At 46.1% G+C, this 23,604-nt stretch overlaps 1 protein-coding gene across 3 annotated transcripts in view; it reads right to left on the bottom strand.

Moving 5' to 3' along the window:
• Nucleotides 1-23,604, bottom strand: part of LOC136576563 (dipeptidyl peptidase 4-like) — a 118,624-nt gene that overhangs the window by 53,732 nt on the left and 41,288 nt on the right. For all 3 annotated transcript variants that reach the window (XM_066575937.1, XM_066575936.1, XM_066575938.1), the window contains 6 exons: nucleotides 19,926-20,020; nucleotides 19,763-19,837; nucleotides 19,065-19,117; nucleotides 18,107-18,179; nucleotides 16,409-16,529; nucleotides 6,318-6,478 (listed from right to left, as the gene is read on the bottom strand). In XM_066575937.1, the coding sequence (XP_066432034.1) occupies nucleotides 6,318-6,478; nucleotides 16,409-16,529; nucleotides 18,107-18,179; nucleotides 19,065-19,117; nucleotides 19,763-19,837; nucleotides 19,926-20,020 (578 nt within the window). The remainder of the gene's footprint in view (nucleotides 1-6,317; nucleotides 6,479-16,408; nucleotides 16,530-18,106; nucleotides 18,180-19,064; nucleotides 19,118-19,762; nucleotides 19,838-19,925; nucleotides 20,021-23,604) is intronic.

Here is a 23,604-nt window from a genome sequence, read left to right as displayed (position 1 = left end):
CCACGGAATAGTCAGTGCGTCCGTTGCCGCTTGCGGATCCCGTGCTCGGGCCACAAATGGAAGAATTTTGTAATTCAGTCTGGACGCCATGAGGTCCACGTCCGGTGTACCCCATTTCCGATATATTGTCCGGAATACTTCTGGGTGCAACCCCCATTCGCCAGGATCCACCGTTTCCCGACTTAGGTAATCTGCCACCCAGTTGTCTACTCCGGGAATGTAGACTGCTGCTGTTGAGCTCAGATGATTCTCCGCCCACGTCAGTATGCACGCCACCTCGTTCATTACTGACATGCTCCGTGTGCCCCCTTGATGGTTGACATAAGCCACCGCTGTGGTGTTGTCCGTCTGGATGCGCACATCCTTCTTTTTGAGACTGGACCTGAAATGCCGGAGAGTCAGGTAAATGGCCCGTAATTCCAGGATGTTGATGTGCAACCATGTTTCTTTCTGAGGCCAAACTCCCTGAACCGACTGGCCCCCCAGTGTTCCGCCCCAGCCTGAGTGGCTGGCATCCGTCGTCAATACTACCCATTGTTTTGGGCCCAGAGGCCGTCCCGCCTGAAGCCTCCCTGGTTTCAACCACTTCAACGCATCCAGGACTTGAGGGGTTATCCGGATTCGTTGTTCCAGAGTCAGTGTGGACCTGTACCAGCGGGACAATATCAGATGTTGTAGCATCCTTGACCGGAATTGGGCAAAGGGGACCGCCTCGAAGGCTGCTACCATCTGGCCCAGAATACTCATACAGTGTCTGATGGTTAGCGTTCTCTTCTGTATTAGAGACCGAACATTGTTTGGGGTAGTAACACTCGGTGCTGGCTGGTGTCGAATATCATGCCTAAGAACGCCACCGTTGTGCTGGTATTAGGCACGATTTTACGCGGTTTACTATCCAGCCAAATTCTTCTAAAGTTTCCATCGTGACACGTAAACTCCTGACGTTGCCGTCCCATGACGGTGCTTTTATTAGCACATCGTCCAGGTAATGGTATGGCCGCTATGCCCTTTGCATGGAGTAGTGCCATCACTGCTGCTAGTACTTTCGTAAAGACTCTTGGAGAGGTTGACAGGCCGAATGGCAGAGCCGTGAATTGAAAATGCCTTCCCTGCGTCTCGAAACGAAGGAATTTTTGGTGTGCTTCCCGAATCGGGATATGGAGGTAGGCATCCTTGATGTCTATTGAGGATAAGAATTCCCCCGGCTGCATGGAGGCTATCACGGATCTGATCGACTCCATCCGAAAATGTTTTGTTTTGATGAATTGGTTCAGTCTCCTTAAGTCCAGTACTGCCCTGACCGTGCCGTCTTTTTTGGGCACTAGAAAAAGATTTGAGTAGAACCCTTGCTTCTCTTGCACCCCTGGCACTGGTTTTATAACTCCCTGTGCCAGAAGATTTTCCACTGCCAATTGTAGGCTGGCTACTCCTTCTGGGGTGGCAGGCACTCTGGACTTGCGAAACGAATTCTGTGGCAGAGTCGCGAATTCGATCGTGTACCCAGATGCCACGATCTCCTGCACCCACTTGTCGCTCACGCGACTCCACCATGTCTCCCGAAATTGGGAGAGCCTGCCCCCCACCCTGGTGACACTGGGCCTCATGCCGCATTCTTTGATCCCGCCGCCTTAGATGTTCCCGGTCGGGATCGCCATGCTTGTCTCACCTTGAAGGTTGGACCCTTCCTTGCGTCTGTCGGGGTCCTCCTAGATTGGGATCACTGCCCTGACCCAGGACGGGACGAGAAACGCCGAAAGGACCTAAAAAACGGTTTCCTCTTCAACGGAACCTTTTCCTTTCTTGTTGGAATTTGTGGCAATGACGTGCTTTTGCCGCCTGTGGCGTCCTTTATCAAGTCATCTAATTTAGGCCCAAAGAGCCTATTTCCCTCAAATGGCAACTTTGTCAGGACCATCTTGGACGCTGAATTGGCTGACCAGTTCTTTAGCCAGAGGGTTCGTCTTGCCGCGACGGATGCGGTGGACGCTCGAGCCACGAACTTAGCTGCATCTAGCTCTGCTGCGCATACGAACTTGTTCGCTTGTATGATATTGTCTGTTGCTTCCAGTAGTTCACTAGGTGGAGCGCCTGCTAGAATGTCTTTCCGCAGCTGTTTGGCCCAGGCTATGGACGCTTTACTGACCCATGCGGTCTGACCCATGCGGTGCAAAGATCGGCTGCAGGGCGGTGCCCGTGGCCTGAAACACTGATTTCGTCAATGTATCCAGTTTTCTGTCTTGAGGATTAGCCAGAGTTGCCTCTTCGGCTGTTGGCAACGCCGTGCCTCTAGATAGCCGTGACACTGATGGGTCGACTACCGGGGGTACCGCCCAACCCTTTTTCAGACTTCCTGGGAATGGGTATGTAACTTCCCAGGTTTTCCCAGGTTGCCTAAATTTTTTGTCAGGGTTCTGCCATTCTTTATTAAGGACGTCCGCGAAATCCTGATGGTCTGGAAAGACCTGTCGCGATCTCTTCTGCCATCTAAACGACACCGTGGAAGGAGTCGTCTCTACTGGTTCCTCCGTTACTTGGAGGGTTTCTCTTACAGCTATTACTAAGCTGTCTATTAGGCTCGCCAGCCGCGAAACCTGTTCATTGTCCAGCTCAGAAGCAGACAAGACCGCGTAGCGTTCGTCGTCTTCTGACCCACTGCTCTCGCCCGCTGTTTGAGCCGTATCCTGAGAAGCCTGTGAGCACGATGCTCGGGGGGAGTCCTGGCGAGCCCGGACCGGTCTCGCAGAGTACCGGGACCGCGAAGAATGCCTTGACCTGTGGTACGTATGGACGGACTCCCTGGACCCATGGGAATCATGAGAGTCTCTGGACCGCCTGGACTTGGAGGGTCTAGATGACCTCCTGGTATGGCGAGATTTGCGGGAGGTGTCCTCACTGCTGCGGTATCTCCTTCTTTTGCGTGCCCTCCCGCACGCATATGCCGAAGAGGAAACTTCCGAGCTGGATTCTAACCGGCGTAAAATTGCCGCAGAAGATGTGGCCAGGCCGGAGACGGCAGCGGCCAAGGACCTAGCCCATTGGAGTTCGGGCCCTGGCTCCACAGGGGCGGCGGGGGGCACCGTGATCCCTGGAACCGCGCGTGCCGTGGCACACTTAGCGCAGCGGGGGTCGACTTGACCGCAGGCAAACTTAACGCTGCACGCTGTGCAAGCGTAATGCCTCACCCTCCCCTTGGCCGGGCTGGAACCCTCTGATCTAGGGTCAGACATGGCAAAAGGAAACCCCCGGTAAGTGGGGATGCTACGTACTGCCACAGGAGTACCTGCAGGGGGGACAGGGGAGGGGAAGGGGAGACACCGCAAAGTGCTGCCTTGGCGGGGCTTACCCGGTCTAGCAGCTGTTTTGGCGGTTCCCCTGATCCAGCTGGAGCCTCTGGTCCTGAAGCTTGAAGGCCGTCAGGAGTCGACGTGGGTCCACCACACGGAGATAGTAGCGCTGGTGACCCGGCAGGTGTGTGGCAGAAACTGCTGCGGTGCTGCTACAGCTGCTGGTGCCCGTTACAGGAGATGCTGCTGCTGTCCGGGTGCTTACTCTGTAGCAGAAGTCTGCAGGGCCGTATGAGGGCTGGATGCTGCTGTGTGCTGTGTGCTGCAAGCTGAGAGCTGCGCACAGTGCTGGGCTCAGTAGTGCCAGACAAACAGGGTGTCTCACTGCTGAGAGCAGCCATTCTTCTGTCTGGCTGCTTTTTTTCTTTTTTTAAGTCTGCCGAGGTCAGAGGGGGCGTGGCTTGCCCCGGAAGTCCGCCCGCGACCCGGAAGTGACGTTTTCCGGCGCCCCGCCCCCCAGAGCGCTGCACCCGGAAGTGACCTGCCCAGCCAGCACCCCGGCGTCCTGCTAGCATGCCGTGCTCCTACCCCTGCTGCCGGGAGAGCTGCTGCCGCCGCTGCCATCCTGATGTCCGTTCTCCACTATGTCCTCCTTGAGGTACCTTGCGCCGTCAGGGAAGCCACAGCCTGTCCGCTCGTCGACCTGTCTCCAGCAGTGCTACCCCCTATGCGTCACTGGTCAGGCAGTGCGCCACTCCAGGGAGGGGGAGCCCTATGGCTGGCGGGTAACCGACTCAGATGCGCATTGCATGGTCGGGCCCCTTTTTCTTCACTGGGTGAGACGCCGCAGTAGTGGTGGAGACACCCCCTGCCTGCGTCTCCCCCGGGAGGCCAGTAGAGCCAGGGGAAAGCCCCGGCTCCCCGGATTCCCACGAATAACCACGTCTGCCTCCTAGCAGACACTAAGCTAAAGACTAATTAGCTGAGTGCCTGCAGGGGGGATATAGCCAGGGGGGAGGAGCTAACACTTTTTTGCTTAGTGTCGCCTCCTAGGGCAGTGGCTATATCCATGGTCTAGGCTGTGGCCCCCAATGATACGGACGAGAAAGAGTATGTTCTATCTTTTTATGCATGCCCCAAAATGTGCATGCAAAATAAACACGTGAATGAAACCTTTGATATCAATGGGTTCTATTTACCGCGTATTGCACGTGCAAATACGTCCGTGTGAAGAAGTGACTCAGTACTGAATTGTTGTACCTGCAATCACCACTAGGTGGAGGTCACAGCATGCAGAGTCACACAACTCCCATTGAGTTCAATCTTAGTTCTATGAATGCAAATACAGTTAGCTGTTCTTAGTGGCAACTACATAAATCCATTGGTACTACAGGCGTATCATCCGGGACTGTTGCAATGTTGACAGTGCCATCTGCTTCCAGCATTGACAGCGGGCCGGGTAATCAGCTGATCAGCAGGGATCCTGAGTGGCAAAACCCTCCCAATTGACTATCAATAGTAAAAGACAACCCCTTTAAGTTCTAGAAAATGCCTTTAATCTTGTATACAATGTTATACATGTAATATAATCTACATCACCCATTATAATATGCAAGAAAATACCATGACAGACAATATCTAAATGCCCCAAACTATTCAAAAGCCACTCGCCTACAGAACTGGGTACCATATGGTCCCTCTATCCCTATAGAGGGTCCCGAGAAGTGCTATATAATGCCCATTTGTTGCTAGATTCTTTATGCAAAAGCTTTAAATGTACACATGATATTTTATCACCTCTACAAGAGAATGGGGGATGTGTGCCAATATTCCTTTGGCAGATGAAGCTGACTTGGCATGAAACGTGCAATGTTTTTTCCCGACTAGCTTCCCATGATAAACATAATTGTGGTATACGTAGCTCCGACATTTGGGTGGATACTGTTTAAGTTGTGAAAGCCGTCACAAAAGACTGCAAGAAACGACGCAGTATTATATAATGCTTCTAGCACGATAGGCAAATGAGCTCAGATACGTCAAGCATATTAAAGGGTTTCAAATCAATCGAGTCTATGGCAACTCTTTAGTGAGTTGTACTCCAGCTATAATTTGTACTGAGCAGGGAGAATGCAATAGCAAGATCAGCCTGATGCCCCTTTTTTGGTGCAGCAAACTTGAAATGGGTAATTATAACAAAAGCCATTGGAAAAAGTCAAGTTAAATGGTCACTGTACTTTGAGACAACTTGTGCTAATATGATAGGCACTGTGATAACTAGCAAAAATGTAAACCACTTTAATTACCTAAAAACAGTTTAATTGTACTAATAAATGAAACCCATCTCTATTAACAGAAGTAGCAAGACACATTATAGGAAGTGGAGGGGAGAGTTGTATCATGTTGCCCATAGAAGTCTGTAGAAAAGAGAGGGTGGGGCTGTTGCAGAATTAGAGACTCAAACAGACATGTAATAGCAAGTGGTTTACTGTCCCACTGTAGAGACTCACACAGAGACAACAGCAAGTGATTTACTGTCCCACACCTACAAGAATCACATCTACACTATTCAGTATTGTTGTATAATGTCTTCCATATTGTAGTTATTTGTGTGTAGCTATTACAGAGAGTTATGGAGGAGAATTTGCAGTTGTTTTCTCCCTGTACACTATATAGAAGACATCATAGCAGAAGTCTCCTCCCAACAGCTCAGAGAGCTGAAAATTAAATACGCAACCCACAAAGCGGAAAACTAGTGCAAATGTCATATACAAGTTATACAATGACTTGAAACAGTGTTATTCTTCATGAACACAAATGGCAGCTTATTCTGCAAAGTCATCTGAAAGTGCAGGTATGCTTTAAAGTTTATTGCAACTGAGCATTTTACCCATTAAGGGTCAAGTTAAACTTAGCTACAACTGTACACTGTCCTTCCCTACAAATATCCTACTATAGAAGCTTATATTTTACCACAGAGCAGCACAGTTATTACCTTACATATCATATAAAGTTATCACCATTCAGACGACATACCTTTGGATACGGGATATGAATTGTCTGTGGATACTGTTCAGATTCATCTCCATAAAACGTATATTCTATAATCGGAACTTCTGTGTCATTAAATACTGCATAGCTCAGCATTTGGCCGTTAGGTGACCACCAGATAGCATTATTTGTTGAAAACATTTCCTCTGAAAATAGAAAAAATATGTTTTATATACAAAATCGGTGAATTATAACATATAAAAACACCCAGTATGTTCTAATATAAGGCTGGTTTCACATCTGCGTTAGAACCTCCAGCCGGAGGTTCCATCGCAGATCTGGCTGAAAATACTGGGGAAAAAAAGCGCTGCATGCAGCACTTTTTCTTCTGTATGAAAGCCGGGCAGCTGGGCAGAAAACGGGCAGACCCCATTGGCTTCTACCTCATTGGGGTTTTCTTGCCTTCCTCTGGATCAACATTGGGGGTAGAGATGAGCGAGCACCAAAATGCTCGGGTGCTCGTTACTCGGGACGAAATTATCACGATGCTCGAGGGTTCGTTTCGAGTAACGAACCCCATTGAAGTCAATGGGCGACCCGAGCATTTTTGTATATCGCCGATGCTCGCTAAGGTTTTCATTTGTGAAAATCTGGGCAATTCAAGAAAGTGATGGGAACAACACAGCAACGGATAGGGCAGGCGAGGGGCTACATGTTGGGCTGCATCTCAAGTTCCCAGGTCCCACTATTAAGCCACAATAGCGGCAAGAGTGGCCCCCCCCTCCCAACAACTTTTATTTCTGAAAAGCCCTCATTAGCAATGCATACCTTAGCTAAGCACCACACTACCTCCAACAAAGCACAATCACTGCCTGCATGACACTCCGCTGCCACTTCACCTGGGTTACATGCTGCCCAACCCCCCTGCACGACCCAGTGTCCACAGCGCACACCAAAGTGTCCCTGCGCAGCCTTCAGTTGCACTCATGCCACAGCACCCTCATGTCTATTTGTAAGTGCGTCTGCCATGAGGAGGAACCGCAGGCACACACTGCAGAGGGTTGGCACGGCTAGGCAGCGACCCTCTTTAAAAGGGGCGGGGCGATAGCCCACAATGCTGTACAGAAGCAATGAGAAATAGAATCCTGTGCCACCGCCATCAGGAGCTGCACACCTGGGCATAGCAATGGGGAACCTATGTGCCACACACTATTCATTCTGTCAAGGTGTCTGCATGCCCCAGTCAGACCGCGGTTTTTTATAAATAGTCACAGGCAGGTACAATTCCGCAATGGGACTCCCGTGTGCACCCACAGCATGGGTGGCTCCCTGGAACCCACCGGCTGTACATAAATGTATCCCATTGCAGTGCCCATCACAGCTGAGGTAACGTCCGATTAAATGCAGGTGGGCTTCGACCCACACTGCATGCCCCAGTCAGACTGGGGTTCTTTAGAAGTGGACACATGCAGTTACAACTCCCTGTGGACCCACAGCATGGGTGGCTCCCTGGAACCCACCGGCGGTACATAAATATATCCCATTGCATTGCCCATCACAGCTGAGGTAATGTCATGTTTAATGCAAGTGGGCTTCGGCCCACACTGCATGCCCCAGTCAGACTGGGGTTCTTTAGAAGTAGACACATGCAGTTACAACTCCCTGTGGACCCACAGCATGGGTGGCTCCCTGGAACCCACCGGCAGTACATAAATATATCCCATTGCATTGCCCATCACAGCTGATGTAACGTCAGCTTTAATGCAGGTGGGCAAAAAATTAATTGGATTACACTGTAGGCGAGGGCCCCCAAAAATTGGTGTACCAACAGTACTAATGTACCTCAGAAAAATTGCCCATGCCCAACCAAGAGGGCAGGTGAAACCCATTAATCACTTTGGTTAATGTGGCTTAATTGGTAACTAGGCCTGGAGGCAGCCCAGTTAAAATAAAAATTGGTTCAGGTGAAAGTTTCAACGCTTTAATGAGCATTGAAACGTATAAAAATTGTTTACAAAAATTATATGACTGAGCCTTGTGGGCCTAAGAAAAATTGCCCGTTCGGCGTGATTACGTGAGGTTTCAGGAGGAGGAGGATGAATAGAATACACAGATTGATGAAGCAAAAAGGTCCCCGTTTTTGATGGTGATCGAGAACGATGCTTCCATCCGCGGGTGCAGCCTACGTATTGCTTAGGTATCGCTGCTGTCCGCTGGTGGAGAAGAGAAGTCTGGGGAAATCCAGGCTTTGTTCATCTTGATGAGCGTAAGCCTGTCGGCACTGTCGGTTGACAGGCGGGTACGCTTATCCGTGATGATTCCCCCAGCCGCACTAAACACCCTCTCTGACAAGACGCTAGCCGCAGGACAAGCAAGCACCTCCAGGGCATACAGCGCGAGTTCAGGCCACGTGTCCAGCTTCGACATCCAGTAGTTGTAGGGGGCAGAGGCGTCACGGAGGACAGTCGTGCAATCGGCTACGTACTCCCTCACCATCCTTTTACAGTGCTCCCGCCGACTCAGCCTTGACTGGGGAGCAGTGACACAGTCTTGCTGGGGAGCCAGAAAGCTGTCAAAGGCCTTAGAGAGTGTTCCCCGGCCTGTGCTGTACATGCTGCCTGGTCTCTGCGCCTCCCCTGCTACCTGGCCCTCGGAACTGCACCTTCTGCCACTAGCGCTGTCGGATGGGAATGTTACCATCAGTTTGTCCGCCAGGGTCCTGTGGTATAGCATCACTCTCGAACCCTTTTCCTCTTCGGGTATGAGAGTGGAAAGGTTCTCCTTATACCGTGGGTCGAGCAGTGTGTACACCCAGTAATCCGTAGTGGACAGAATGCGTGTAACGCGCGGGTCTCGAGAAAGGCATCCTAACATGAAGTCAGCCATGTGTGCCAGGGTACCTGTACGCAACACATGGCTGTCCTCACTAGGAAGATCACTTTCAGGAACCTCCTCCTCCTCCGGCCATACACACTGAAAGGATGACAGGCAAGCAGCATGGGTACCCTCAGCAGTGGGCCAAGCTGTCTCTTCCCCCTCCTCCTCCTGCTCCTCCCCCTCCTCCTCAACGCGCTGAGATATAGACATGAGGGTGCTCTGACTATCCAGCGACATACTGTCTTCCCCCGTCTCCGTTTCCAAGCACAAAGCATCTGCCTTTATGCTTTGCAGGGAACTTCTCAAGAGGCATAGCAGAGGAATGGTGACGCTAATGATTGCAGCATCCCCGCTAACCATCTGGGTAGACTCCTCAAAGTTTCCAAGGACCTGGCAGATGGCTGCCAACCAGGCCCACTCTTCTGTAAAGAATTGAGGAGGCTGACTCCCACTACGCCGCCCATGTTGGAGTTGGTATTCCACTATAGCTCTACGCTGCTCATAGAGTCTGGCCAACATGTGGAGCGTAGAGTTCCACCGTGTGGGCACGTCGCACAGCAGTCGGTGCACTGGCAGATTAAACCGATGTTGCAGGGTCCGCAGGGTGGCAGCGTCCGTCTTGGACTTGCGGAAATGTGCGCTGACCCGGCGCACCCTTCCGAGCAGGTATGACAAGTGTGGGTAGCTTTTCAGAAAGCGCTGAACCACCAAATTAAAGACATTGGCCAGGCATGGCACGTGCGTGAGGCTGCCGAGCTGCAGAGCCGCCACCAGGTTACGGCCGTTGTCACACACGACCATGCCCGGTTGGAGGCTCAGCGGTGAAAGCCAGCTGTCGGTCTGCTCTGTCAGACCCTGCAGCAGTTCGTGGGCCGTGTGCCTCTTCTCTCCTAAGCTGAGTAGTTTCAGCACGGCCTGCTAACGCTTGCCCACCGCTGTGCTGCCACGCCGCGCGACACCGACTGCTGGCGACGTGCTGCTGCTGCTGACACATCTTGATTGCGAGACAGAGGTTGCGTTGGAGGAGGAGGAGGAGGAGGAGGAGGGTGGTTTAGTGGAGGAAGCAAACACCGCCGCAGATACTAGCACCGAGCTGGGGCCCGCAATTCTGGGGGTGGGTAGGATGTGAGCGGTCCCAGGCTCTGACTCTGTCCCAGCCTCCACTAAATTCACCCAATGTGTTGTCAGGGAGATATAGTGGCCCTGCCCGCCTGTGCTTGTCCACGTGTCCGTTGTTAAGTGGACCTTGGCAGTAACTGCGTTGGTGAGGGCGCGTACAATGTTGCGGGAGAAGTGGTCGTGCAGGGCTGGGACGGCACATCGGGAAAAGTAGTGGCGACTGGGAACCGAGTAGCGCGGGGCCGCCGCCATCATGCTTTTGAAAGCCTCCGTTTCCACAAGCCTATACGGCAGCATCTCCAGGCTGATCAATTTGGCTATGTGCACGTTTAACGCTTGAGCGTGCGGGTGCGTGGCGGCGTACTTGCGCTTGCGCTCAAACAGTGGCGCTAGCGACGTCTGGACGCTGCGCTGAGAGACATTGCTGGATGGGGTCGAGGACAGCGGAGGTGAGGGTGTGGGTGCAGGCCGGTAGGCACTCGTGCCTGTGTCCTCAGAGGGGGGTTGGATCTCAGTGGCAGGTTGGGGCACAGGGGGAGAGGCAGTGGTGCAAACCGGAGGCGGTGAACGGCCTTCGTCCCACCTTGTGGGGTGCTTGGCCATCATATGCCTGCGCATGCTGGTGGTGGTGGCTCCCCAGCTGATCTTGGCGCGACAAAGGTTGCACACCACTGTTCGTCGGTCGTCAAGCGTCTCTGTAAAAAACTGCCACACCTTAGAGCACCTTGGCCTCTGCAGGGTGGCATGGTACGAGGGGGCGCTTTGGGAAACAGTTGGTGGATTATTCGGTCGGGCCCTGCCTCTACCCCTGGCCACCGCACTGGCTCAGCCTGTGCCCACACCCTGACTTGGGCCTCCGCGTCCTCGCCCGCGTCCACGTCCTCTAGGCCTACCCCTACCCCTCAGCATGCTGTATTACCAGTAGTGCAGAAACAGAACGCTGTAATTAAATGTGCCGCTTATTGGCCTGTGGTTGGAGGCTGACTTCGCTTACGGAACGCACAGCAGAGGCAGGAAAGAATTTTGCGCAAGCCTGCTGTAACACTTAGCTGGCTGCGTATGAATTAGGACAACTACCCCCAGCAGAGACCCAGTACACTTGTGGACAGGAATACAGCGGTGATGTAAGAGGCAACACAGAGGCAGGAAAGAATTTTGCGCAAGCCTGCTGTAACACTTAGCTGGCTGCTAAGATGGTAAGATGGTCTTCACCATGTTTTTGTGCCCATCTGCCTCCAATCAATGTTTTGTCCAGCCTTATATATTAGGTAGATTTCACACTGCACTTGCAGTGTATATTTGGCATTTAATGGGGAAAGCTCCAAAGCAAATGTATGTATATGGGCCCAATGAACCAATGTGTGCCAAAAGAGTGTCTTTTTGGTATACATCAGATCCGTATGTGGCAGCATTGAATAGCACACTCAACTCAGCTATTCAATATGAATCTATCTTGCAAATAAAAGTCTAGACAGCATACACCCATATACTAATATGGTACAAGATTATTGTATAGGGGATCAAAAGGTGAAACATGCTATACGGAGGGAACATTTCAGTGCAAATACAGTATGAACACGTTTTAAATATTCTTCCACTTCAACTGTGGGTTCAACTGTGTATATATGGGAACAACTTAAAATGCAATTAGTTAAGGCAATAAATTTCAGATTTTGTAGGCACCAATTGGATTACATACAGTATTACAAGGGGAAAGAGTAAAGGGGGAGAGAAAGAAGAAGAGTAAAGGGGGAGAGAAAGAAGAAGAGTAAAGGGGGAGAGAAAGAAGAAGAGTAAAGGGGGAGAGAAAGAAGAAGAGTAAAGGGGGAGAGAAAGAAGAAGAGTAAAGGGGGAGAGAAAGAAGAAGAGTAAAGGGGGAGAGAAAGAAGAAGAGTAAAGGGGGAGAGAAAGAAGAAGAGTAAAGGGGGAGAGAAAGAAGAAGAGTAAAGGGGGAGAGAAAGAAGAAGAGTAAAGGGGGAGAGAAAGAAGAAGAGTAAAGGGGGAGAGAAAGAAGAAGAGTAAAGGGGGAGAGAAAGAAGAAGAGTAAAGGGGGAGAGAAAGAAGAAGAGTAAAGGGGGAGAGAAAGAAGAAGAGTAAAGGGGGAGAGAAAGAAGAAGAGTAAAGGGGGAGTGAAAGAAGAAGAGTAAAGGGGGAGTGAAAGAAGAAGAGTAAAGGGGGAGTGAAAGAAGAAGAGTAAAGGGGGAGTGAAAGAAGAAGAGTAAAGGGGGAGAGAAAGAAGAAGAGTAAAGGGGGAGAGAAAGAAGAAGAGTAAAGGGGGAGTGAAAGAAGAAGAGTAAAGGGGGAGTGAAAGAAGAAGAGTAAAGGGGGAGTGAAAGAAGAAGAGTAAAGGGGGAGTGAAAGAAGAAGAGTAAAGGGGGAGAGAAAGAAGAAGAGTAAAGGGGGAGAGAAAGAAGAAGAGTAAAGGGAGAGAGAAAGAAGAAGAGTAAAGGGGGAGAGAAAGAAGAAGAGTAAAGGGGGAGAGAAAGAAGAAGAGTAAAGGGGGAGAGAAAGAAGAAGAGTAAAGGGGGAGAGAAAGAAGAAGAGTAAAGGGGGAGAGAAAGAAGAAGAGTAAAGGGGGAGAGAAAGAAGAAGAGTAAAGGGGGAGAGAAAGAAGAAGAGTAAAGGGGGAGAGAAAGAAGAAGAGTAAAGGGGGAGAGAAAGAAGAAGAGTAAAGGGGGAGAGAAAGAAGAAGAGTAAAGGGGGAGAGAAAGAAGAAGAGTAAAGGGGGAGAGAAAGAAGAAGAGTAAAGGGGGAGAGAAAGAAGAAGAGTAAAGGGGGAGTGAAAGAAGAAGAGTAAAGGGGGAGTGAAAGAAGAAGAGTAAAGGGGGAGTGAAAGAAGAAGAGTAAAGGGGGAGTGAAAGAAGAAGAGTAAAGGGGGAGTGAAAGAAGAAGAGTAAAGGGGGAGTGAAAGAAGAAGAGTAAAGGGGGAGTGAAAGAAGAAGAGTAAAGGGGGAGTGAAAGAAGAAGAGTAAAGGGGGAGAGAAAGAAGAAGAGTAAAGGGGGAGAGAAAGAAGAAGAGTAAAGGGGGAGAGAAAGAAGAAGAGTAAAGGGGGAGAGAAAAAGAAGAGTAAAGGGGGAAGAGAAAGAAGAAGAGTAAAGGGGGAAGAGAAAGAAGAAGAGTAAAGGGGGAAGAGAAAGAAGAGTAAAGGGGGAAGAGAAGGAAGAGTAAAGGGGGAAGAGAAGGAAGAGTAAAGGGGGAAGAGAAAGAAGAGTAAAGGGGAAGAGAAAGAAGAGTAAAGGGGAAGAGAAAGAAGAGTAAAGGGGAAGAAAAAGAAAAGTGAAGGGGATGAAAACGGAGAGTAAAGGGGATGAAAACGGAGAGTAAAGGGTAAGAAAAAGAAGAGTAAAGGGGGAGAGAAAAAAAGAGTAAAGGGGGAAGAGAAAGAAGAGTAAAGGGGGAAGAGAAAGATGAGTAAAGGGGAAGAGAAAGAAGAGTAAAGAAGAAGAGAAAGAAGAGTAAAGGGGAAGAAAAAGGAGAGTAAAGGGGAAGAAAAAGAAGAGTAAAGGGGGAGAAAAAGAAGAGTAAAGGGGAAGAGAAAGAAGAGTAAAGGGGAAGAGAAAGAAGAGTAAAGGGGAAGAGAAAGAAGAGTAAAGGGGAAGAGAAAGAAGAGTAAAGGGGAAGAGAAAGAAGAGTAAAGGGGGAAGAGAAAGAAGAGTAAAGGGGGAAGAGAAAGAAGAGTAAAGGGGATGAAAACGGAGAGTAAAGGGTAAGAAAAAGAAGAGTAAAGGGGAGAGAAAAAAGAGTAAAGGGGGAAGAGAAAGAAGAGTAAAGGGGGAAGAGAAAGATGAGTAAAGGGGAAGAGAAAGATGAGTAAAGGGGAAGAGAAAGATGAGTAAAGGGGAAGAGAAAGAAGAGTAAAGGGGGAAGAGAAAGAAGAGTAAAGGGGGAAGAGAAAGAAGAGTAAAGGGGATGAAAACGGAGAGTAAAGGGTAAGAAAAAGAAGAGTAAAGGGGAGAGAAAAAAGAGTAAAGGGGGAAGAGAAAGAAGAGTAAAGGGGGAAGAGAAAGATGAGTAAAGGGGAAGAGAAAGATGAGTAAAGGGGAAGAGAAAGATGAGTAAAGGGGAAGAGAAAGAAGAGTAAAGGGGAAGAGAAAGAAGAGTAAAGGGGGAGAGAAAGAAGAGTAAAGGGGGAAGAGAAAGATGAGTAAAGGGGAAGAGAAAGAAGAGTAAAGAAGAAGAGAAAGAAGAGTAAAGGGGAAGAGAAAGAAGAGTAAAGGGGGAGAGAAAGAAGAGTAAAGGGGAAGAGAAAGAAGAGTAAAGGGGAAGAGAAAGAAGAGTAAAGGGGAAGAAAAAGGAGAGTAAAGGGGAAGAAAAAGAAGAGTAAAGGGGAAGAGAAAGAAGAGTAAAGGGGAAGAGAAAGAAGAGTAAAGGGGAAGAGAAAGAAGAGTAAAGGGGAAGAGAAAGAAGAGTAAAGGGGAAGAGAAAGAAGAGTAAAGGGGAAGAGAAAGAAGAGTAAAGGGGGAAGAGAAAGAAGAGTAAAGGGGGAAGAGAAAGAAGAGTAAAGGGGGAAGAGAAAGAAGAGTAAAGGGGGAAGAGAAAGAAGAGTAAAGGGGAAGAGAAAGAAGAGTAAAGGGGAAGAGAAAGAAGAGTAAAGGGGAAGAGAAAGAAGAGTAAAGGGGGAAGAGAAAGAAGAGTAAAGGGGGAAGAGAAAGAAGAGTAAAGGGGATGAAAACGGAGAGTAAAGGGGATGAAAACGGAGAGTAAAGGGTAAGAAAAAGAAGAGTAAAGGGGGAGATAAAAAAGAGTAAAGGGGGAAGAGAAAGAAGAGTAAAGGGGGAAGAGAAAGAAGAGTAAAGGGGGAAGAGAAAGATGAGTAAAGGGGAAGAGAAAGAAGAGTAAAGGGGAAGAGAAAGAAGAGTAAAGGGGAAGAAAAAGGAGAGTAAAGGGGAAGAGAAAGAAGAGTAAAGGGGAAGAGAAAGAAGAGTAAAGGGGAAGAGAAAGAAGAGTAAAGGTAAGAGAAAGAAGAGTAAAGGGTAAGAGAAAGAAGAGTAAATGGGAAGAGAAAGAAGAGTAAAGGGGAAGAGAAAGAAGAGTAAAGGGGAAGAGAAAGAAGAGTAAAGGGGAAGAGAAAGAAGAGTAAAGGGGAAGAGAAAGAAGAGTAAAGGGGGAGAGAAAGAAGAGTAAAGGGGAAGAAAAAGGAGAGTAAAGGGGAAGAGAAAGAAGAGTAAAGGGGAAGAGAAAGAAGAGTAAAGGGGAAGAGAAAGAAGAGTAAAGGGGAAGAGAAAGAAAAGGAGGGGGAAGAGAAAGAAGAATAAAAGGAGAAGAGGAAGAATAGGAGGGGGCAGAAAAAGTAGAGAAGAGGAAAGAGAAAGTAGAGCAGACGGAAAAGAATGAAGTGGAGGGGGAGGAGAAAAAAGAGGAGGGAGAAGAGAAGAAGAGGAGGGAGAAGAGAAAGGAAAGCAGAAGAGGGGAAGAGAAAGAGGTTTTGAAGTTCAGCAGTTAGCACTATTGCCTTGCAGTGCTTGGCCCCTAGGTTCAAGTCTGACATTTGCATGGAGTTTGTGGGTTCTCCCTGTGTTTTATAGCAATCACATTTATACAGCACATTCATATTATTCATTGCTTTACATCATTTGATATTTTCTGTCTCCATTGGGGCTCACAATCCATAGTCAACTTTTAGTATGTTTTTGGAGTGTGGGAGAAAACCCCAAACATAGGGAAAATGTAGAAACTCCAAACAGATGCCATACTTGTTCAGGCTTGAACTTAGGACCTAGGACTCATTCAAGTCTGTGATACCAGGCACCACTGCTGAAAAACAGAGAACAGTGCCAAAGCAAAGCGGCACCTTCAAGTCAACTAATCAGTGGAAGGTGTCATGAGTTGGATCCCCAATGATCTGTTATTGCTGACTATCGCTCATCAATATTAAATTCCCTGGAAACCGTTTAAGATTTTCACTTTTTCTTCAAGAAAAAGAGAAGATTGTCTGTAGTTAACTAAAATGGTCTTGTTTGTTTTCGGCAAACAGATCTGTGGTTGGATGTTGGTTTCGCCTCTCACCTACTTTTCTTACTGAGATTATAATTATAGGTTTCATGTTTTTGCCTCACCACAAGGTCTCTATATATAGGTAACTGTCTATGCAGAAATATCTATGCTGAAGGTCCAGCACAACCAAATAAGAGACCTTTACCTTCATACACCCAGTCCGGTATACCATTTAAGATTTTATTTTCTTCACCATTATGTGTAATTCTTATACTTTGCTGCTCTGGAGAATCTCTGATGTAAATGTCATTTTCCCAAACATATACCTAGAATCGTAAAACAGAAAATAAAATAATCACATATATCTTGTATTACTTAAAAAAAATACATATAACAGAGCCAGAATCAGGTGAGTTCCACCTACATCTTTCATGTATTTACAGTATGTTATAATGGTAGGATATTTCAGAAATATCTATGCAAGGAACATTTCTTTAGGCAACTTGATGGTTAACTAAGTCGACAAGAAGGTAAAAGAGACAAGTGAGTAATATGACTTAGATGAAGAATCAGCAAGGTAAAAGAGGAGCAGATATTTACTAAAAATTAAATGTGTTGTCGCAAGATACAAACTTGTCCCCTATCAATAGGATAGGCGATTGGTGACTGCTCAATGGGGGGGGGGGGGTCGACCACTGGGACCCTCCCCACAACCCAATCACGAGAATAGGGGTACCAGGATCCCCCATATGAATGAAGAAGCAGCCAAGCATGTATGCTGCTGCTCCATTCATCTCTATCGTAATGCTAAAGGTAGCCCAGCAGTATACTTGGCTTCTCTTCAGCAGTCCCATAGAAATGAATGATGCAGCAGGCATGTTTGGCTCCATTAACATTTCATGCCAGACAAACCTCCACCGATTAAACACTTATCACCTATCCTGTGTATAAGGAATAATTTTGAAGAGTAACTGTACTTTTTATAAACTTTGACATGTTAGAGCAACATGTCAAAAGTTTTGATCAGTGGGGGACACGCTGCTGAGACCCCCACTGATCATTGAAACAAGGGAGCTGTAGCACCCCACAAGCACTGTATACCTTCGACGGTCTTCGCTGTCTGTTGGCTCCTTTCAGCAGATGAAGTCTTTAGATGTTGTCTATAGACCTCTATGGGACCATCTTCACCTGCCAAGAGGAGTTGGCAAGAAACAAAGACAGCTAAATAGGCACAAAGCTTGAGTAAGAGCGGAAACCTTCTTGTTTCAGCAGTCTAAGGGGCCGCAGCAGCACCCCCACTGATCAAAACTGTTGGCATCTCACTGTGATGTCAAGAGTTTGTAAAAACTGCAGTTACTCTTTAAATCTTGGAAAAGTTCCTTGGCTCAAAGGGTTCTTCAGTACTTTAATTTTGATTATTCTCATCCATATGAGTGCCTGTGACTGCAGCTTGTCCTATTCAAGTCAATAGGATGATTGATGATGGTCCCAGAAGTTGGACACCCACCGATCAAACACTGATGGACCGTGCTATGGTCGTTAGCTTAAAATATACAGACTATCAGAAGACAGAAAGAATTTCTTCTGATAGTCTGTATATATTTCTCTCTAACATTCTATACATGTTTAGAGTTTCTTCATGCTGCTCTCCCTATGGGATGTCGCCCAGGGACCGTTGAATCATCTAATACCCATTACCATTGGGATATAAAGCTCCTTTGGATAAGACGACTGACCGGTCACTAATTTAGTAGACCGGCCAAGTCGGGGGGAGTTTATCTATTTATTTAATTGTATTTAATTGTTTTTAGTATCTGCTACACGCCACTGGAGCGCCCTTCTGATTTTTGTTCTTCGTTAGCTTAAAATGTGATTTAGTGCAGAGGCAGCTGAATGGACTTACCAGTTTACGACCAACAGGAGACCATGTTATATACTGAATCATTTGAGGTAGTTCATTTGCAGTTATATACTGTCTACAAAAAAAAACAACATGCAGTGATGAAATATGGAATTTACCAGAATCATAAACCAAATCCAAAGAAGTCATGGATAGAATGAGATGTTGTGCGAGCAATCAAGATAATTAGTGCTTTATGACAGCTTGTTTGTGTCTTTATGACAACTCATTAGAGAGACTGCAATGTATTACAGCTGTAAATGGTATTATAAATGACTGTAAAAATGTAGAATATAGAAAGAAGTCTCAGAATAACCTAGGCTCATGCAGTAAAAGGCATACAATGAATTACCTAGCAGCTCGGAGAGGTTTCTTGGCTTTTTATAATTTGCTATATGGTTTGTACTAGTGAATTGCTATCTTTTTGCAGGCGTGGTTGTTGTACTTTCCCTGATTAAATGTACGTCCAGGAATAGAGAGCCTCATGTGGCACAGAGTGCTAGGGTAGCAGAAATACAGTCCTAAACGCTTGCTCACAAGCTGAAGTTCGCAGGTTCTATCCCCGCGTGGTTCAGATAGCTGGCTTAGTTGACTGGCAAAGGCAATGACAAACCACCCCGCAAAAACAGTCTGCCAAGAAAAGGTCACAATGTGACGTCATCCTGGGAGTCAGTCATATTCTTCATTGAGGGCCAAAATTCATTTGACTCTCTTAGAGTTTTTTTTCTCCAACTTTATCAACAGATTTGAATCTAAAGGATTCATGGGAGACATGATGTAGAGAACATCCCAATTATAAGGGAGTGTAACATTTATTGTTTTATTTCTGCTTGAGGAAGTGTAATAATTGTACGTCTTCTACAATCTGAAAACACACCCGTTTGACCCGACTGAATTAGATGGACATTGTCTTCTTTCAGGCTAACATACTATGTTACTATAGTAGAATGAAGTTACTTACTTCGTGTCGACATCAATAATTCGATAAGAGGCTTTGAATGAATGCCTCCAAACCTGGAAAACATGAAGACATTTCAGCCAAGCAATGTTCATTGCATTACAATCCACTTAGAGCAACAGAACTTCTGAAAATGTACTTTCAAGTTACTCTTTAAAGGGGTTCTACCAAAAATATGTATCTTATATTCACATGATAGGTAGGAAATCTTAGAAAACTGGGGTCTGACTGCTAGGATTCTCAGGGATCCCATAAATAGCATACCAAGAGTTCCTCTAATCAATGGAGTGGTGTTACACATCGTTGACACGCATATGAGCATATTATAATCCCAGCACCAAAACCCCGATGGTTACTAAACAACTCAGATCACCACAGAATCCAATTGTCAACTTAGTTCAGTTATTTACACCATGAAGGATCCAGAGTTCATGATTATAATATGGACCTTAAAATGGGGACCTAATACGGCCATATGAAACAGATTAAAGTTGATTAACTTTCTTGAAATTTCATCTTGTATTGATGCAGAAGAAGAAAAAGAAACCTTGAAAATTATATACAATCTGTCCTCATGTAAAACAAATGGGGGAGGTGGGTTGCCTAAAATCCATTCAATTCTTGGAAATGTGACAATCAGAATGGCAGACTATGATAACAATGGTCTAGAAATGTGCCAGGGGAATCCCAGACTGGGTTACCTTCTCATAGTTGTACTGGAGCAGTGCATATTTCCTATCCGCTGACAACTCGTAGAATGATTCATTGTTTCTATCCTGGGGATACAGAAAAAAAATAATAAGCCCCATATTTAATTTAGAAGTTTAATTTACCAGAACAGCTGACACATGAGTGGTGACATACTATTGTAATGTTTGACAGGAGTACTGTTGTCTCTTGAGTGTCTACGTTATATACAATCACATTATAGTCCCGTGTCCGATGGAGATATTCATTCCCTGAAAAACAGTAAAGAGTAATTCTTTTAGTATGATTGGAGGAATTGACCTTTTACATACAGCAAACACAAACTAATCCTACATAATACGGTCTTTGTGCTCTACTAGTGATACAGACACAACAAGTCATTTATATCAAGGAGGTTCCTCCAGACCTTTTGCAGCCGGCGATATACTTAAGAAAATTCTTGGCTGTAATGCAAGTGTTCAGTCATCCGCTTGACCGTCCATATGAACAGTCTAATCATCAGTATTACAAACTGCACTGGCAGGTCTGGGAAGGTACTGTTAAAAATAAAGTGAAAGAGAAGAATTGCACAAAGTAACAATAAACCAACCACATTCAGCCAACCTGGCATACACTTGCATTTTCAGGCAACACAACCCAATAGATTACATTTTTTGTAGACAACAGCCATTGTAGATGGCTGACATTTATTTTATGTGTATGGACAACTTTACCTTGCTAAGTAAAATAGGGAAAAAAACAATTAAATAAACTATAATAAGATTTGAACTTGGAGAAAAATGGTGGATGTCCATTTGCTTCTTAAGTTGGTTTTAGTTGGGTTGCTCATGGAAACTAGAAAATCATTGTAGAATGGTATGGGAAAACTCAAATAATACTAGTATTGGCAGATGGAATGATCACATGATAGTTAGAATACCTGCTTGTTCAATAAAACCACCATTTAGGGGTTCAGCTAGAGAATCAGTGGAGCTGATGGGTGACAACCGCTCCGTCTTGAGCAGGGTAACGAAAACTATTTTTGCCCAGACATAGAAAAGCCACCAGCAGTCAGTGACTTTGGGGCTACAATAATCAAGACAACAGCTTCATTACGGAGATCTTGTTCTTATTCCTTCATTCCATCTAATGATTCAGTAGGACCATTGTAGCTACGTGATGATATGTCCTCTGACAAAGCAGCAGACCGTTGACCGTGTTCATAAAATATGTAATGTTCAAAATGGTTCAATAGTACCACCTCATACAAGGATAAATAAAAAGTGCTCCAATGTGCAGGGTCAATCGATAAAATAGATACAGGAGACTTTCACCTGAAGCGGTTGCATTGGTAGTGCAGCATTCTAAATAGCTTAATAGCTACCAACTCCTCCAAGCCGGACCGATGCAAGGCATCTACATATGCAGAGTAGTAGTATGGGAGTAGACAGGTAGAAAATCACAGTACCGCTGATACCAGGATAAGATGCAAGATTATTAAGAAGATCCAGGAGTAATGTTTCGACATTGTATCGATGCCTTCTTCTGGCCAATGGGGAGGAAGAAAGGAAAGGGGTGGAGCAAAACCAATATTATCAGAGCCTTAAATCCCAGGTATGTGACCAGAATTTCAAAATCCTTGAGAAGGGTTATAATAGAAGTGCTACCAGCCAGGTAAAGCCACCAATGGTGGGCAGACTACATATGCGAAAAATAAAAACTGATATAGGAGTTTATTATTTTTTTATTTTTGCATATTCTTCTGGCCCTTGACAGTATTATACAAACAGCTGTCCTTTAAGTAACCTTCCTTGTAATTCATATTTTCCTGTTCATTCATACATTTTTGTTGTTTACTAAGCTACTAGAAACAACCCCATGATGTCACACGCTGTCATTTTTTCTTCCTAATCAAGGCCGGATTCACACAAGTGTATGCGTATTTGTGCATGTATGAGTGTAGCATATTTGCAAAACAAATTTTTTTTTACATGCGCATCAATGAATTTTACTGTACTTTTGCATGCACAAAAAAATTACACACTGATAGTCCCAGCCATAATTAGAGCAGGCTCACACAAGCATAATTCATTGCATATTACACGTGTAATATACGTTTGCATAATACGCGGTGGGTGAAGTACAATAAAAGTGCATTGATGTTCATTGATAAAATGCGAGCAGAAAAAAAAAAAAAAAAAGAATACAGCATGTGCTATTTTATCACGTATTACACACTATAGAGCCCTATAGTTCTCTATGGATGTGGAATAAACATGGTACAATTACATTGCGTATGTGCAGCGTTTATATGCAATGCCGATAAACTGTCATGCGCAGTCAAAAATTTGCTGCCATATGCGGTGAAATGCCGTCTCACACAGCGGTTGTGTCATGCACACAGAGTATTACCCCATGCTCATGTGCGCCCAATCTTACTCTGATGAGTTCCAGATGTGTGTCCAGAAGAAATGCATTGCCAATTAAGCCTGGATCTTCCTAATTATCCTGCATTTGGTCTTGGTTTCAGCAGCACTGTGGATCTCCTCCTGCTCTCTCCCATACATCTTAGTACTTATACAAGGGACTTTGCAAGGACCCTAAAATGTTAACTTAGTTTCTAGGACAGGTAGTAATACTTCAGCATAAAGTGAAAGCATGCAATGGATTATAGGGCTACTCTAGGCTGAAGAAAGGTTCACTGGTCAACACTGAAATTGTTACGGACTTAAAAAGGTCCTAATCTGTAGTATCTTGGTGTGCTGAACATGAATATGACCATGAAACCTTTTTATTGGCTCTCGTTTTAAAGACATTTCATACAGTTCATTTTCTGTGTTTCACAGTGTAAATTCATCCAGTAGGACTAGAACAACATCCTTACAGTTTGAGCCAGACAGCAGCCGTGTGCTTACAGGACCTGTGATGTCACCATCATGTGATCATTCACTGCCTCTGAGCTCACACCTAATCCCAACATAACTAGTACACCATGTTAGCTCCCACAGTACCAGTGTACGTATCAACAACTAATCACTAGTGTACTATATAAAGCCCAGTTGGAAAGGTTGAGCATTTAAAATATTTTAGACTCTGTGAGATACAGTTTAAGCTACTGTTACATAAAACTGTTCCTATTTTATCAATTTAGTTACAATACAGAAAACTAATGCCTCGAAAGTGCGTTAATACTGTGAACAATTTTTGCTATATTTGTGGGGAAGTGACATTTGCCAACCAGAAGAAAAAGTATCACTTCTCAAGTGAAGAAGGCATATCATCTGTACTTCGGATGCAAGATCGGCGACCAAGACAAGCCTTGGGCCCCACATATATGCTGTGCCTCATATACAACACAGCCTTCACAGTGGTTGAATGGCAAAAGACCATCAATGCCATTTACAGTCCCCATGGTGGGGAGAGAGCCAAGCAACCATACAAATGACTGTTATGTCTGCTTGGTTCCTCCTTTTTCTGTCAGGATAACAAAGCAAAAGATGTCGAGAATACTCTACCCCAACATTCCATCTGGTGAGGGACTTCCTATTCCAGGACTCCCAGCAAAATATTCTCTTGATTCAGCTGATGAGGATGAAGGTTAGACGACCTGCTCTTCTCCTGGTCCATGAGCATGCAGTGATCCAGATTTTCACTGTGGTGCATTATTAACCCCACACAGAATGTTACAGCTGTGGCAGAGGAGAACGATCTTTATGCTGACAGTGGGGGGGGGGGGGGTCTCACTCTTGCCATAGTAGTGGGACCTGGGAACTTGAGATGCAGCCCAACATGTAGCCCCTCGCCTGCCCTATCCGTTTCTGTGTCGTTCCCATCACTTCTTGAATTTCCCAGGTTT

Source organism: Eleutherodactylus coqui, chromosome 8, assembly GCF_035609145.1.
Source record: "Eleutherodactylus coqui strain aEleCoq1 chromosome 8, aEleCoq1.hap1, whole genome shotgun sequence".
Lineage (NCBI taxonomy): Eukaryota > Metazoa > Chordata > Amphibia > Anura > Eleutherodactylidae > Eleutherodactylus > Eleutherodactylus coqui.
Note: the sequence above shows the minus strand (reverse complement) of the source record. Positions and strands in the feature narration are given on the sequence as shown.